The following is a 16,131-nucleotide window of genomic DNA, read 5'->3' as shown; positions in this document are numbered from 1 at the left end:
TCAGTACTTACGAAATTGAGAAAACTAAATTAAGAAAATTGTTTAACTTAGTTAGAAAGATTAATATTACAACTGATATGTGGACTTCCTCACATCAGAAAATTGGTTATATGGTTGTCACGGGTCACTGGATTGATGCTGATTGGAAGCTAAACATGAGAGTCCTTAACTTTTGTAATGTCCCTCCCCCACATAGCGGATTTATAATTTCAGAAGCTTTGTTCAAATGTTTGGATGAATGGGGAATTATTGATAAAATTGGGACGTTAACTGTAGATAATGCTGCTACAAATGACGTTGCTTTAAGATATTTAAAACAAACCTTTAGCGTTAGAAGGTCATTGCCTATTGAGAGAAAAATGTTTCACGCTCGTTGTTGTGCACACATATTGAACTTATGTGTGCAGGATGGGTTAGACCCAACTGAAGAAATAGTGGATAAAGTCAGGGATGTGGTTAAGTATATAGCAGCCTCGGAGGGTTGTAGAATTAAGTTTGCTGAAATTTCAAAGTCATTAGGATTGAAATGTAAGAAACTGATTTTGGATGTTTCAACTCGCTGGAATTCGACATATAACATGTTGGCATGTGCTATTGAGTTAAAAAATGTTTTTCCTTATATATAGCACATCTGATCAGGGCTTTAAAGAGTATGTACCAAGTGAGGAGGACTGGGAAAAAGTTGCAGGAGTGTGTTCCTTTCTTAAGGTATTTTCTGATGTCACTAAGGTTGTCTCTGGAACGGGGTATTCAACATCAAATTTATTTTTATCAGAAATAAGAAGAGTCAAGAAAATAATTGACAAAAAAGCCATCGATCCTAATCTGCATATTCGAGAGATGGCACGAAAAATGGAATTGAAGTTTGAAAAATATTGGGGGGAAACTAACTTGGTAATGGCAATTGGCGCTGTCATGGATCCGCGGTTTAAAATGAAACTTCCAGCCTTTTGTTTTCCTAACCTATATCCAATTGCAAGTGATTCAGAAACAAATTTGTCATACTTAGGAAATGCCTTGACTGATTTGTATTTAGAATATTGCAGGGAAGAAAAGGATGCTAGCAAAGAAAAGAATGAATCTGAAATATCTTCTTCTGATGCAAATTTCATGGCTGAACATAGTGAAATACCCCAGGGCATTAATGATTACGAGAGTTTCATTCGGGAAAGTGGCGGCATTCTGGAGCCTACAAAGTCTGAACTAGAGGATTACCTGAGTGAGAAAATTGTAGCTCCAACTTCAAAGTTTGATGTTCTTGCTTGGTGGAAAGGAAACTCATCAAAGTTTTCAATTCTGTCCAAAATGGCAGCTGATATACTGAGTATTCCTATTAGCACAGTTGCGTCAGAGTCAACATTTAGTGCAGGTAGTAGAGTGATAGAACCGCATCGCTCTTGTTTGAAACCCGAAACTGTTGAGGTGCTGCTGTGTGGAGCAGACTGGGTTCGTGAATTGTATGGATTGAAAAAAGCTAAACAGGTAAACGGATACCCTTGGTAGTATACACTTAATAATTAAATATTTCTTTAGTCTTGCATGCTTTAATTTGATCTTTTAAAATGTTTACAGGAGGAGGACAAGGAGATTGTGATACATTTGGATTAAACGACGATAACAGGGTACTTATTTTGAGGTATGTAGCAATGTCCTTTAACTCTTTAACTCTTCTTTGTCGATTATATGTCGATTATATGTCGATACTTTGAGGTCATTTGTAGTCTTGATCTTCTGGCTCAGCATTTGGCTTAGAGCCTTGCTTTCACTACCTCTTATATGATGTGTTGGAGCTTGCAACAAAAGCAACTCCAAATTTTCAATCTGTTATTTCAAATCACAGTACCATACATCAGCATAATGGAGTAATAATCTTGTAATTGATCAGCTTGTGAGAATATAGTTGAAACTAGACAGCCAGTCATATTATACTTATATCAAGCTTGTTGGCAGAAGCACTGAGACTGATAATCTGCAAAATCAATTAAATATTGTTTATCTCAACTACTGCATAATCGATATTATGTGAGATGCTGCATATGTTATATATGAAGGTCAGCTTAATTCTCACAGCTTTTGTATTTTTATGAAGCTTTAGAAGCCATCACAGCCTTGCTGATAAACTTAAGCCATTGCTGATAAACCACGCCTGATTAGATTTAATTATTTAACCACTGATCTTGAGGAAGATACTCATTTCTTCAATATTTTTTTTATTAACTGCAATAGTTGCTTGTCAGCAAAGTTCTTTTTTAAGATCTTGTCGTTTATTTTGCAGGTCTATCAAGTTTCGAGCTAGAAATGTAAAGCAGTTGCATTCTATTTTGGACTTTTGGTTGCTGATTTTTGAGATGCAATCTAGAATGACTTAAGATAGTATATTTTTGTCTAGACTAAGTGATGTAAATTATGATTAGCAAATTCTTATTATGTAATTTTTATCTTTAAACGTTAGAAAGCTATATACAAGTATTATAAAAATATTCTGGGCACACAAAATTCATAATTTTCGAGCTTTTAACGAGCGAGTTCGAGCCGAACGAGCTCGAGCCGAACACGAGCCGAGCTCGAGCCGAACATACTGAAGCTCGGCTCGAGCTCGTTTTGCTTAACGTACAGATTTTAGAGTTCGAGCTCGATTTTATTAACGAGCCGAGCCGAGCGAGTTCTTAACGCGCCGAACACGAGCTTGTTCGCGAACAGCTCTGTTTGTGAACAGGCCTAGTTAAAACTAGAGTGTTGAGACTTGAGACCGCTATTACTTTCTCGTAAAATTCTTGCTAAACTTGATTAACAAATTAATCCATTTCAAATTCAACACAAGTCAAGATGTGTTATATATAATGTACAAGATTTGTGATTGGTTTTATTCATTTTTGATTTACACGAAAAAAAAGGTCTTTTCATACAATAAAGTAAAAATCGACTTAAAATTAGAAATAAATCAGAAATTGACTTAAAAACAGAAGTTATTTTAAGATACATTTTTCGTTGAATTAATTTTTTAATTAAAATTACTCATAAGACATATGTTACTTATAAATCATTTTTATTTTATTATTATATTTTTAGTAACTCCTAACTCATAATTTATTAATAAGTCAAAATTATGAAAACTGACATTTTAACTCCTAACTTATCACATAAATCATGTTAGGTACATAAGTCATAAAGTTATAAGTTATAAATCATAAACTCAACTAAATGGCTCTAGATTGCTTAGAGTAAGTCCAAGAGGCTAAATGGGCTCTAGGTTGCTTAGAGTAGGTCCAACGATGTCTAATGTCCAAGAGACGTTTTATGGCACGTCTTAAGTTATAATTTAGGTCATCTCATTTGATGGAAAATATTAATCCAACGATGTCTAAGTGATGCCTTATATCACCTGTCTGAGACAACTTCTTCGAGCCTTATTTTTAAGACACTTCTCTCCTTGTCCTATCTTATATTTTATTATAAATTCTTAAACACACTCACTTTCTCTCTGCACACTCTCTTTCTCCCTACTTTATTGTGTGTTTTAATGATGTAAGAGAATTTTTAATAATAAAATATTAAACATATATTAAGGATAAGACACATTGTTAGAGTTAAAATTAATTAAATATATCCAAAATTAATCACTATAATATTTTTTTTAATATTATATTTAAAACTTGAACTAAGACACCGTTCTACTTCCTGCTAGGTTGCAGCTGCTCATTAATACACAAGCAAACACGCCTTAATTAAAAATATATATCCAACAATTTTATGCAATGCTAGTCATCATTTCACTTGAATTTTCCAATGTAAAATAAAATGAATTTAATTGAAAAGTCTCGTCCCATTGAACGATCTCACCTTGTCTCATCCAATCGTGATGATATAAATATGACACTTTGACGCGTGTCAAACAGTGGCTGTCTCGAAAAGAAAGGTGAAAAGCATGTCTAAAATACGACAATATGGATGCCACTGCGATCGAAAATGAAGATTTGTTTAATCGATCGCGTAGGGATGGATTATATAGGCACGGTGATGATGTGTGTCTAATTCACCTAACTTTCACGACCCTAAAATATGCACTTATATCATAATTTAGCTCGTCAGAATTTTACTTATGGCCAGGATTTTACTTGAACAAACCTAACTTATATTAACGTGAAGTAACAAAAGAAGCTGCTTTTCATATACGTGGTGAATGTTTATATACTGTGAGATAGAAAGACTGATTAGAGAAGATAATGAAAAATAACAGTCTTATTCTATGCTAGAAGAAAGGTAGCACTTTCTTCTTATAGCTTTACAATGTATCCAGAAATCTTAAGTACTCGAAATTTTCGGCTGACCTATGGGAGCCCTGCGAGGCTGATCCTTCCGAGGTCGGAAAAGCCCTGTTCCATTATTTTTAAAAATCTTATAATTAGTATTAAAGCTTATAAACTTATACAAAAAAATTCGTTTTGAGATAATCTTTGAGCAAGGAAGAATCCACAAGAAGACTTGAGATCGACAGACATAACACTTTATTATTAGGTTATCTCGTGGTCCTCAAAAGCTGCATTATAAATTTATTTTCGCACACTTCTAGATTGTCGAGTTTCTGAGCGAGCTTTATTCCACGATAACATGTTAAATATGATCAATTTTAAGCTGAATTTGTACAGATTTAATTATTTTAGGACATCTTTCAGAAAATCTATTATCTGACTGCTTATATTCAAGCTATATGCTACTTTCGTAATCGATCTAACCTTGAATGAGGCAATTACTTAAATCCTAGCTGTTGAGACAATCGGCATGGAAGTAGAATAAGTAGGACAAGAAAAAAGAGTGTAGCAGAACTTAGTGGAACTGCAAAAGAGGTGATGTAGAGACTTCAAACAAATAAAAGAACAGCACTTGCCAACTTGAAATTGCTCACTCCTGCTGTACTACTATTTCTCAGAAAGGCTTAGGGAATTTTAACTGATAAAATCAAGTCATAAAATAATTAGGATTGTAAACTAATGCTTAGTGACTTCTGTGACCTTTTGTAAAAGCTAGTTAGTACAAAGACCCTGGGTCGTATAGTGACATGTTGCTTTGTCAACTTACCACCTTATACGTTAAGGTAGTATGTTTGGTCAGTGAAAGCACCCTTCCTTGTACCATGCCAGGAACATCATGTAATTGTACCAACAAACACAAATAAACAAAATCGATACGGATTTTCCATCAGTCTCACGTCGAAACATGTAAATCTACGTGCACGCGCCTATACGCATATACGACATATACTATAAAACATGATAACGGTTAATTGTGAATTCTCTTCCTAACATTTTCGGATTTCAAGAGAACTTGTTATTTAATATGTTATCAGATTCAGGCTCGCAAGATACTCAGGAATCGAGCTTACTACAACTCCCAATATTCTCTAATTTATTTTGTACATCAAAGACAAGTTTATTTATTGGATATCGATGTTTATGATCCACTCTCGATCCAAAAATAATTTTTCAAGTGAAGGACAATAATATTATATAATATAATTCTAATAGGTACTCCACCTAGCATCTTCAGATTTCAGAAGAAACCGGGGGACGAGGACTCGACACACACTTTAATACCCCTCTAAAGTATAGTTGTGTAATTTATTTTTAAGATTTTTTTTTCCTGAATAAAAGTTTGGATGTTAAATTTTTATTCAGGAAAAAAAAATCTTAAAAATAAGTTACACATCTACTCCCTCTGTACCAAAAAACATTTCCTGTTTTGACTTTTTGCACTGTTTATTGTAAGCAATTGACTACTAATTTATACATAATTTATAAGATAAAATATAGTCATGAATGATCTTGTTTGATTCGTATTTATGAGTACTTTAATACAGTGAAATTTTTATATTTCATACTAATACGAAATTAAAAATATTAAAGATAAGAAATGTGTGTTGGCAAACGCGCACATGATTAACAGGAAAAGTATTAAGAGACGGAGGGAGTATATTTTATATATTAAAGTATTGAAATGCATGTCGAGCAATGAGAAACAAACGTACAGTTAAATGGGAGGAGAGAGTAATTACTTAACAATGATGAGGAAATGGAATTTTTGCTAATTGTGTAATTATGCTAATAAAGTGCGATTACTGAACTAAGAAATCATGTCTTCTTTCTACTGTACTACTGTCAAGTTCTTTTCTGACTTTTTTGTGTGAATCTAGTTAACTTAAGAGTTGGGGTCAACAAGGGGCCGTCAAGCACTAAGAGTGAGTGCAAGTGAGCAAATAAATTAAAGATGAGAAAATGTTTGAATAAGAGAGAAGCATGCACGAGTGCTAACTAGTTTCAAACGGGAATCATTAGGGGGCACATAAATAACATCATCATTTGTTTTACTGAATTAATATTATAATATTCTCACCACTTCAACAACAACAGCAACACTATTTCTTTACTCCTCCTCCGTTCACATTCAAGCTAACTCAGCCGTAACTTAATTTAATTACACAACTCTACTTGAGATAATTAAGATTAGCTGCTTAACTAAACACATGCAGCAGAAAATTAGCTAGCTAGACTTTAATTTGACTATTTGAAATGCAACAAAATGTTGGCAAAACGACAGAAAATTTATGTGAGAAAAATGAAATTTTAGGTGTTGACATTGATGCATACACTTTCCTACTTGTGATCATTGTTGTAATCACTGCAAACAGTAGCCAATGTTTATACGAGCAGTGTAACATGTAGTACTCATTACAAAGTGAGCTACACATTATTTTTATATATGGATAGAGTATTCTCCTTGCTAATCTTATGCTGGCCAAGTAAAGTGCAAACCTTCCTAATTCTCTTATTAAATTATTTTTCGATCTTCATCGATTTTTGTACTCCAAAAGTTATGCATCATCCCCCACCCCCTAGAAATGGACTTCAAATTCGGAGTCTAGGTATTTGTTTTTTATATGAAATTTCGCCAACCTGAAAAACAATAGAAATGAAATACATTGTTCATCTCAAATTAGCAATTACATAGTTTACACGTATTTCAAAATATATAATTATAGATCATTGTTCTTTATTTCTTAGAAATATTATTATTTATATTTTTTTTTATCAAAATTAATATTTTAAAAATAAATAAAAGAGCTATATTTGTTTATCTTAAAATATGTGAAAAATGCAAAATAACTACTAATTTTGGAGAGATAATTCAGAAGAGATGAATTAACGGTTAGCTGTTAGCGGATTGAATTAGATATTTTGACTAACTGATTGAAATATAAGCGGATTGGATTAGCGGTTTATTGTCAAACTGTTTGATTAGTTTTTTGTGACACATATCAAAACTTTTAACCCAAAAAACTTTTCTACATAGCTTTTTAAAACTTAGTTTTTTGAGGCAAAACTTTTATTTCAATCCGCTAACTATCAAACATCAGCATCGCAGATTGAAATGGTTAAACCTCTAAATCACTCCAAACCTCTAATTTGGACCCAAACTTCTAATTTTCAAATAGGGCAGTAAGCAAACATATATCCTCCAAATTCACATCTTTGTGTACTTCCCGACCCTTGCAAGAGGAACTTTTAACGAAATCACTCCTTACTATTTACAAATGCAAAAATTCTACCGCTGTACACTCCTTACTATTTACTGAAGGCCCATTTATTCAGCAATTTTTACTTTTAACTCTGGTTGGCGTGTGTGTGACGACCATATGCGGTGGTAACATAATGTTTAATTAACATACGAATTAGGTATGTACTACGTAATTAGTAACTACCTGGAGAAAACTAAAACTCACTTAACTCCTAAGCATACTCTTAAAAATACCAAAAAAGAGAGTACAGAGCTCTTCTAACACCAACTCTATATATGTATTTAAATAAAATAAAATAAAATAAAGCTCTTATCCGCACACATAATACATGTATTAACAATAAACAGTGGGCTTAAAGGAAGAGGAGAAAAAACAAAGAAACTTTAGCCAATGTAATCAAAGACTTATTGGTGGCTAGGTCCTATAAAATAAAATAATTGCGCACGAACTTAGTGGAAAATTCAGGTTGCATATTTAATTGTCTGCCGTATAGCAGTATAATTGACCCCCATAACACAATTCTACGTACGTCACTCGCCCCGTATCCTCCTTTATATATATTAAGCACTACCGCTAATGTTAAAAGAGAAAAAACTCAATATGATTCCTTTCAACACTATTTCAAGCATTAGAGCTGCCATGGCTGAGGAGTGCAATGAGAGCTCTGTTGCGACATCTCCGTCGATACCTAACTGGTGGCCGGCTGATAATCATCTGCATGCGGGTTCGCTTGGTTCGTGGAGTGGTAACACGGGGAATATTAATCCATGGAGTGGTGGTAATAATTCGCAAAACCCTAATTCTAACAACTCGAGGTCTTCGGGGGAGGAAGATGTTTCCATGTCTACTTCGTTTACGAATGCTTCGAATCACTCTGGGCTCACTGTCGAGTCGTCGCGGAGGCTGGTCGAAAGTGTGGCCAACAACGAGCTGATGGGAGAGACTCCTGATAATCCCCTGTGGAATCATGTCTTTCTGTAAGTAACATCTTTTGTAGTTTAACTAAGCAAAATTGTTCATTTAAGGATATTCGCTTGTTCGTGTGATAATTTAATTCGGAATAAACTTCGAAATATATGAAAGGAATAACTTCTTTAAGCATATGTATTGGAGGATCGGAATCCATAAACACAATATAATTCATGATTTTATAAGTAGGTTCGTTTATATATCTACCTACCTAGATACATGTACCAAGTTTTCTGCACTTGATAACCTAGCTAGATATAGCTAGGGCACACAACGAGAATATAAGACATAATAAAACAAGATAAAGCACATAGCGATAGTAAAAAACATAAAAGTAGTGTATACGTGCATGTCCGGCTAGCTTTTGTTAAGTTACCGTTTTTTCTAAACGTCAAGGTGTTAGGGTGACAGAGAGTCGAACTCGTGAATCTCTCCAATTCTCTTAAGATCTCAAGATGTTAGAAAGAGAGCTTATTAGGATTATGTATTCTAACAGCTATATTAGAAAAAATTTGATGACCTAATTTTAATTTAACTTGCAGAAATGTAGGAAACAATGGAGAGTTGCACAACAATCAAGATACTAGCAACAATTTGATTAATGCTTTTTCTTCAAAGAACTTGTCAACTGGTTTAATGTTTGAACCATGTGATTACTTGAAGAAGATGGACAATGGTTGGGATGGCTCTACTCCTTTCAACAATTTTGATCAGAAGAACTTCAATGGATCGTTCAGTGACAACATGTTTGAAGCCGAAAGGCTAACCAAGCTGTCAAATTTAGTTAGCAACTGGTCCATAGCTCCCCCGGATCCAGAAATAAACGGTCAGGCTCAGTTTGATCCGCGATCATGCAACATCTCTTTAAGTCGTCCTAACTTGGATCATTATTCAGGGTCTGGTGACGTATGTTATATGAAGCAAAATGTTAACAGAGATCTCAGTTCATATCCGTCTCATGGCGATGATCATGACCTAAAAGTAGAGCTTAATGATCAAAGAGATAATCATACTGATCAGGTAAATGTGAATAATTTATTTCCGAGAGCTTATGATAATGGTACTAGGATGGGATATCAAACCGGAATCAACAATTCAATGGGGGGAGATAACAGCAAGCTTTACTATGGAGTACACGATGTTTCATGCAATAACGGAAGAAATTTGGAAGATGTTATGGCTTTTAGTAGTGGCTTTGGCAATAAATTACCACCAACTAATATTATTAATCCATCTAAACCTTTGTTAAAGACTTTAAATCTGTCCGATTGCAAGAAGCAGACACAGCAACCTTCCTATACAGTAAGTTTGGTACCCTTTTCTTTCTAGTCGTCGACTGTTGTAATTTAGACTAATGCACTGCTTAAGCAACTATTGCAGTAACTCTTTATTATTTAGGAACAAAATTGAATCTGATCTTAATCAGATACATAATTATTAGTGTGGGAAATCACACCTGTGTATGCCTACTTACCGTCTTACTATTATTCTTATGAACCATGATTTCAGCCTACAAGCAATAATACACTGGCAAGAACCAACAGAAAGGGACACATGCTTGCGAATGAAGGGAAAAAGAAAAGATCTGAGGGGAAGTTGGATGCTATTTCTAAGAAGCTGAAGCACGACAATTCTACAGCTTCATCTATAAAGGTATATAATCATCTACTGTAAACAAATGAACTTTACATTACTGATCACCTAAAAAAATAAAATTGGGCTTCCTGATCGATCTTAATTGATTAGTAATATTGTTAACAAGTAGTTTTTCGGGTTTCAGGTTCAAGTTCCCAAGGCTAAACTTGGAGATAAAATCACAGCTCTCCAGCAAATTGTATCACCCTTCGGAAAGGTATGACACTACAAAGCTTTGTTTGGGTACCCTTCACAGATTAACCGGAATGTACTGATCAGTGATCACTTATATGGTTTACTGCTTGTTAATGAAGTAGTACAACAGGACTTCTATGCATCAGAATTCTATTATTAAATTTACTGCTTGATTTGAATATTACAGACAGATACTGCATCTGTGTTATGGGAAGCAATTGGCTACATAAAGTTCCTGCAAGAGCAAGTACAGGTAAAATTAAGTGTGCTAAATAGTCTATAGACTTGCATAAAATTTTAAAAGCGAGCCTGTTGCAGTGTACGTATAGTCTAGATATTGATTATGAATTTCGTAATTTGACAGTTATTAAGCAATCCCTACATGAAGACAACAAACAACATCAAGGTAACTACTGAGCAAACAAACCTGATTTTCTAGATACTCAATTATCATGTCTTTTGATTATTGGAGTAAAATGTAAATGTCCAAATATAAATTTCAGGACCCATGGGGAGGGCTAGATAGAAAAGATAGAGGAGATGATGTAAAGTTGGATCTTAGCAGCCGAGGTCTTTGTTTGATTCCAGTATCATGTACACCTCAAATGTATAGGGAGAACACTGGACCTGATTACTTGACTCCAGCATATAGAGGATGCCTATATAGATAAATCTTAGCTATCTTTCTTAGCAGATCAATAATTTTCTTTCGGAAAACTAAATGATTTAAATATTTCTGCTACTAAAGAATTCTCTAGCTTTCTCACTATTTAATATGCATTTATATTGTTATGATTGAGAATTGTTTTATTTATGATTTTACAAATCAATTTCTTTTCTTAAAATAGATTCGTAAATTTACACAAAAAATATGGGATGAAGAGAGTAGCACTAAATCACGTGTCATTATATACATGTTGGATCATTCATATAATGACTTGTTACAAGTAGACAAGAGAGCTCCCCTGCATGTCGAGTGATCCGAATGCATACTATAGGTCTAGCTAGTACTGCCTTTATTCTTTCTACTTTTCCTTTGCTTACAGAAAACGCCTAAACCTAAAATTATAGAGGCCGTTTGGGTGCACTTAAAATAATTGCTTCTTGTTTAAAGTAAAGAAATGAAGTAGAAGTTAGAAGCAAGTTATAACTTATAAGTGGTTAAAGTGTTTGGGAAAGAAGTACAAGTCATGAAACAAAAACTAATATTCTCAACTTCTTATAAGTAATTCTTGATTTTTTTATACATACCGTACGGATAAGTGCTTCTATAAACCTAGAAGCCGGGCTTTTAAGCCTGGCCAAACACCCTTATAGTCTTGACAAATGCTAAATACTTAAAAACATTCGCTCAATGAGTACCTACAGTCTATACCCAGAAGTGGTTCAAACTTTCTGTTCAAAGCAATAATACTGGACTGATTGACTTATATATATGAGATGGAGAATGAAAATCATGTCACTTTGAGGTAATGTTTGACATGTCCATAGCCATATGATGTAGCCTCCCTCATTGTCTTTTAGCTCTTTTGGACTAGCTAACAGTACTCCTGGGTGTCAAAAGAGCAAAGAATTCAGATCTTTATTACTTCAAGACTCGCAATGATGACTTAACGATTAATGAATGTCAAATTGGCAATGCTATTCATGTTGGCCATTCTCCGAGTTTTTCTCTCGGTGCAATTGTGCATAATGAGTTCACAGACTTGTGTATGTCATTCGGTTCTAGAAGCGTTGGAGTCAAAGTTGTTTTGATGGCATTATAGATTATGAGAAGAAGCATAAACATATGCGTTCAATAGTGCTCGAGTAGGTCAAGGATGGGTATAAAGAACACTTTAACAGTTCTTTTTACAATGTAAACCAATTTTTCCCATGGAGAGGGGAGATTTTGAAAGGATAGGATACTAGTATTGATTACGAAAATTCCAGGGAGACATGGTGATCACGAAAAAAAGCCTAACCGTGAAAGACAATCTAATAGGAATAATTAATCGAGGACTCCACATGAATACCATAGGCATGCTTGATGGAGAACTTGTTAGAGCAACTCCAATGCAATGCTATACTTAGTTCTATTGCTATATTATAGCATCAAAAGTAAAAAAACTCAACTCCAAAGGGGTGCTATATTTGGATGCATCCATGCATGGATGCATCCTTGGTTCTATATTTGAAACCAAGGATGGATCCATCCATGTTGCCACATCATCAATAAATAGAAATTGGAAACTAGTTAATGAGTTAATGAGTTAGGTAAAAGTTAAAGAGTTGGTTCTATATAGAAGTTAGGTAAAAGTTAATGAGTTGGTTAAATTTGAAACAAGTTATAGAACTTAGCATTGGAGTGCAAGTTTTATTTTAGCACCAAAAAACACTTTTTGATGCTATATTATAGCAATAGCAATAGATATATAGCATCTAGCATTGGACTTGCTCTTAAAAACGCGGTGATGCACTGTTTCTGATTTAGCAAAGCATTCATAATTTCAAACTAACTACTTTCAGCAGGAACACCAACATGACGAGGCTTTGATATATTTTTCTTTTCTCGCGCGATTGAGAACTCCCAATTGATTACAAGGGAACCATGTCCCCTAAGGCTAACTACTTTCTTACAAATAAAAATCCATGACAGGAACTGCATCATATATATACAATGCCATGCTCTAACTATTTTGGGTTAAAATTTCTACATTTTTTTTTTAAATTTTGTGAATGAAAAGATTATGATGTTATGGTTAGGTGGAACTTTCGAGATCCTTACGTTGATTTGTTTAATATATCTATATTTTCACCAAATCTTGTGAATGAGAAAATATATGATTTTTATAGTTGTTAAGGATATTCGATCATATATCTTCCTGGGTACCAGTCTCACGTTGTCTAATTATTTTGACCACAAATTGAGCAAGTCTTAGAGATATTTCATCATGACTGAGACTTCGATCATAATATTTTTATTGTGAAATTTTTCCAACACATGTTTAATTACTCAAAATGATTACGGGATGGATACATAAAACTTTAACAATATTTAAATGTGTTCACAAAGTATTGCTTCATCGATGATAGTTTCGACATTTGTTATAGTTCGTCAAAAGCGTCATATGGCTGCATCGTGATTCATTAAATCACACGAGGCCTTCATTCCACATATATCGTGACGAGACGAATACTCTTTAAGCAGACAATTTTATTCTACACTTCGATACTTATATCCTTCGTCCCTTCAGTCTTTGTCTATTATCGATTTATACACACGCATGAACAAGTTTAGTGTTCATTTATACAAATTCTCTAACAATCTTAAAGTGTATTCTATTTATTATAATTGTGACTAATATAATCTTGTCAGAAACTTAACATTTCTGTGCAAGTTGTAACCCTTGGTCACTATTCCGTCAAAATCTGCCGTTAACTTTAACTGTTTGAGAGGTAAAAGTGTGTATATTAGTTTCCAACAGCTATATTACCCCATATGACCCCTCAAAGTTTATGTATTATATTTTGAAATTATTTCTGAACACACACAACGATGTAAAAAAAATTAAAATATAATTTTTAAAATATGTACTTATTTTAAAATTTTAAAATAAGTTACATCGTTTATTTAAAAATAAATAAATTTTCAGATTCTAAATCTAGATACATATTTTAATTTTAAAATAAATAAAATTAAGATACATATTTTTTACATCGTTGTGTGTGTTCAGAATTAATTTCGAAATATAATACATAATTTTTGAGGGGTCACATTGGGTAAATTAGCTGTTAGATCCTGATATACACACAGTTACCGCTCAAACACTTAAAGTTAACGGGAGATTTGGATGGAATAGTGACTAGGGGTTACAACTTGCACGAGAATGTTAAGTTTAGAGTGCATATTGCCACGTTTTAAGTTCAAGTGAATGGCCGTTCTTGTGTGGGTTCGACTCCCGTAGCCCCGATGTGACGAAAAAGACTGATTCAACGAGATACGCCGTGCTTGCTGGGTTACAAAGTGTAATTAACTCTTGGAAATATAACAAACCAATGAAGAATTTAACATAAACATGATAAACAACGGGGCCACCGTCTTTAACGGACTGGTTATACTTGATGGAGGACGACAATTGTTAGAGCAAGTCCAATGCTAGAAATATAGCAGAAAAAGTGTTTTTTGATGCTAAAATAAAACTTGCACTCCAATGCTAAGTTTTATAACTAGTTTCAAATTTAACCAACTCATTAACTCTTACCTAACGTTTATAAATTTTATTAAATATCTCAACAAATATAGAACCAAGGATTATGTGGCAACATGGATGGATCCATCTTTGGTTTCAAATATAGAACCAAGGACGCATCTATGCATGGATGCATCCAAATATAGCATTCCTTTGGAGTTGAGTTTTTATATTTTTGATGTTATAATATAGCAATGGAATCAAGTATAGCATTGCATTAGAGTTGCTCTTAGTGATTTCCAATGCATTGGTCTCTCCAAATTAAATCGTGTTATGCGGTTACTAGACATGTGTAGAGACTAGAAGGTTTCTGTGTGTGTTTTATATAAGTAAAATAAGAAAACTAGAAGGCTGTGAGCAAAGGCTCATTTTATGTATATAACTTGCACAAAGAATAAAACATTGAGCCATTTTGTGCATTCGGTTAATCGAAATCGAAACCGAATTTTTTCGATTAGTCGAAATCAAAATTTATCAAAAACCTCTGCCGAATACCAAACCGAATTAATTTCGGTTTTGTAACCGAATCGAAATTTAAATTTCGGTTATTACCGAAAACCGAATTTATCAACCAAAATTCTTAAAATATAGTTGAAAACGTGACTGAATATGTACAATACTTGTGAATTTAAAGTACTAAACTTGATAGGTGTCATCTAAATATATGGAACTCTAAATAAGATATATTAGTTTGAAAAGCAAATTCACTGTCGGTCTGAATAACGAAGAAAACAACATTGTAGCATTTGAATACGGGGGTGGTCTGAAAATATTTTCGTATCGAAACATAGGGGTGAGCAGAAAAAACCGAAACCGCAAAAAAAAAACCTGAAAAAACCGAAAAACCACACCGAGAAAAATCAAACCGAAAATAAAACCGAAAATAACCGAAATAAAAAACCGAAATTAATGGTGCGGTTTTATTTTCGGTTTTATGCTAAAACCGCACCGAAATATATATATATATATATATATATATATATATATATATATATATTATTAATAATAGTATATATATTAATATATATTAATAATAGTATAATATATTAATAATAGTATATATATTAATATATATATATATGTATATATATATATATATATATTAATAATAGTAATAAAGCACCTCAATCATTTTTACACTTCACATCTTATTTTATATCGAAGCTTCCTGTCTAGAGACACTCACTTGTTGAGTCACTTAAATAAGTGAACGGGCACCCAAATATTTGGTTGAGCGCTTACTCGAAGATTAGGACTACTGTAGTTTGCCATATAGCAGAAATATTAATGTTGTTAATCTGCTAATCAAATTTTATTATGAAACCTATTCTATTCTTTTTATTTATGTACTTTTTGAAGACTTTTTATTTGAATTTTATGATTAGTTAATTTTGGATAAATATATTGACTTAACATCATCTAATTTCTTGTTGAAATATGTATGTTTTAGTTTTTATTGTATATTAAGTTCTTTTAGATGAAAGTATGTAATGTTTCCTATATCCTCGTATATGGAAACATGAGTAACCG

At 33.3% G+C, this 16,131-nt stretch overlaps 2 protein-coding genes across 3 annotated transcripts; both read left to right on the top strand.

Moving 5' to 3' along the window:
- Window positions 1-602: 602 nt before the first annotated feature.
- Window positions 603-1,631, top strand: LOC135149151 (zinc finger BED domain-containing protein RICESLEEPER 2-like). The gene is made up of 2 exons (XM_064084108.1): window positions 603-1,482; window positions 1,573-1,631. Exons 1-2 carry the CDS (start codon window positions 607-609, stop codon window positions 1,606-1,608), a joined length of 912 nt encoding a protein of 303 aa, XP_063940178.1. The 5' UTR covers window positions 603-606; the 3' UTR covers window positions 1,609-1,631.
- A 6,505-nt stretch (window positions 1,632-8,136) lies between these two features.
- Window positions 8,137-11,195, top strand: LOC108200948 (transcription factor bHLH111). 2 transcript variants are annotated; one of them, XM_017369222.2, is made up of 8 exons: window positions 8,137-8,547; window positions 9,082-9,365; window positions 9,435-9,841; window positions 10,049-10,192; window positions 10,320-10,391; window positions 10,557-10,622; window positions 10,734-10,775; window positions 10,873-11,195. In XM_017369222.2, exons 1-8 carry the CDS (start codon window positions 8,147-8,149, stop codon window positions 11,038-11,040), a joined length of 1,584 nt encoding a protein of 527 aa, XP_017224711.1. In that variant the 5' UTR covers window positions 8,137-8,146; the 3' UTR covers window positions 11,041-11,195. The 2 variants fall into 2 exon arrangements, with proteins under 2 accessions (XP_017224711.1, XP_017224710.1); XM_017369221.2 differs by having other exon boundaries at window positions 8,138-8,547; window positions 9,082-9,841.
- The last annotated feature ends 4,936 nt before the right edge of the window (window positions 11,196-16,131 follow it).

Source organism: Daucus carota, chromosome 9, assembly GCF_001625215.2.
Source record: "Daucus carota subsp. sativus chromosome 9, DH1 v3.0, whole genome shotgun sequence".
Classification (NCBI taxonomy): domain Eukaryota; kingdom Viridiplantae; phylum Streptophyta; class Magnoliopsida; order Apiales; family Apiaceae; genus Daucus; species Daucus carota.
This window is presented reverse-complemented; position numbering and strand designations above follow the sequence as displayed.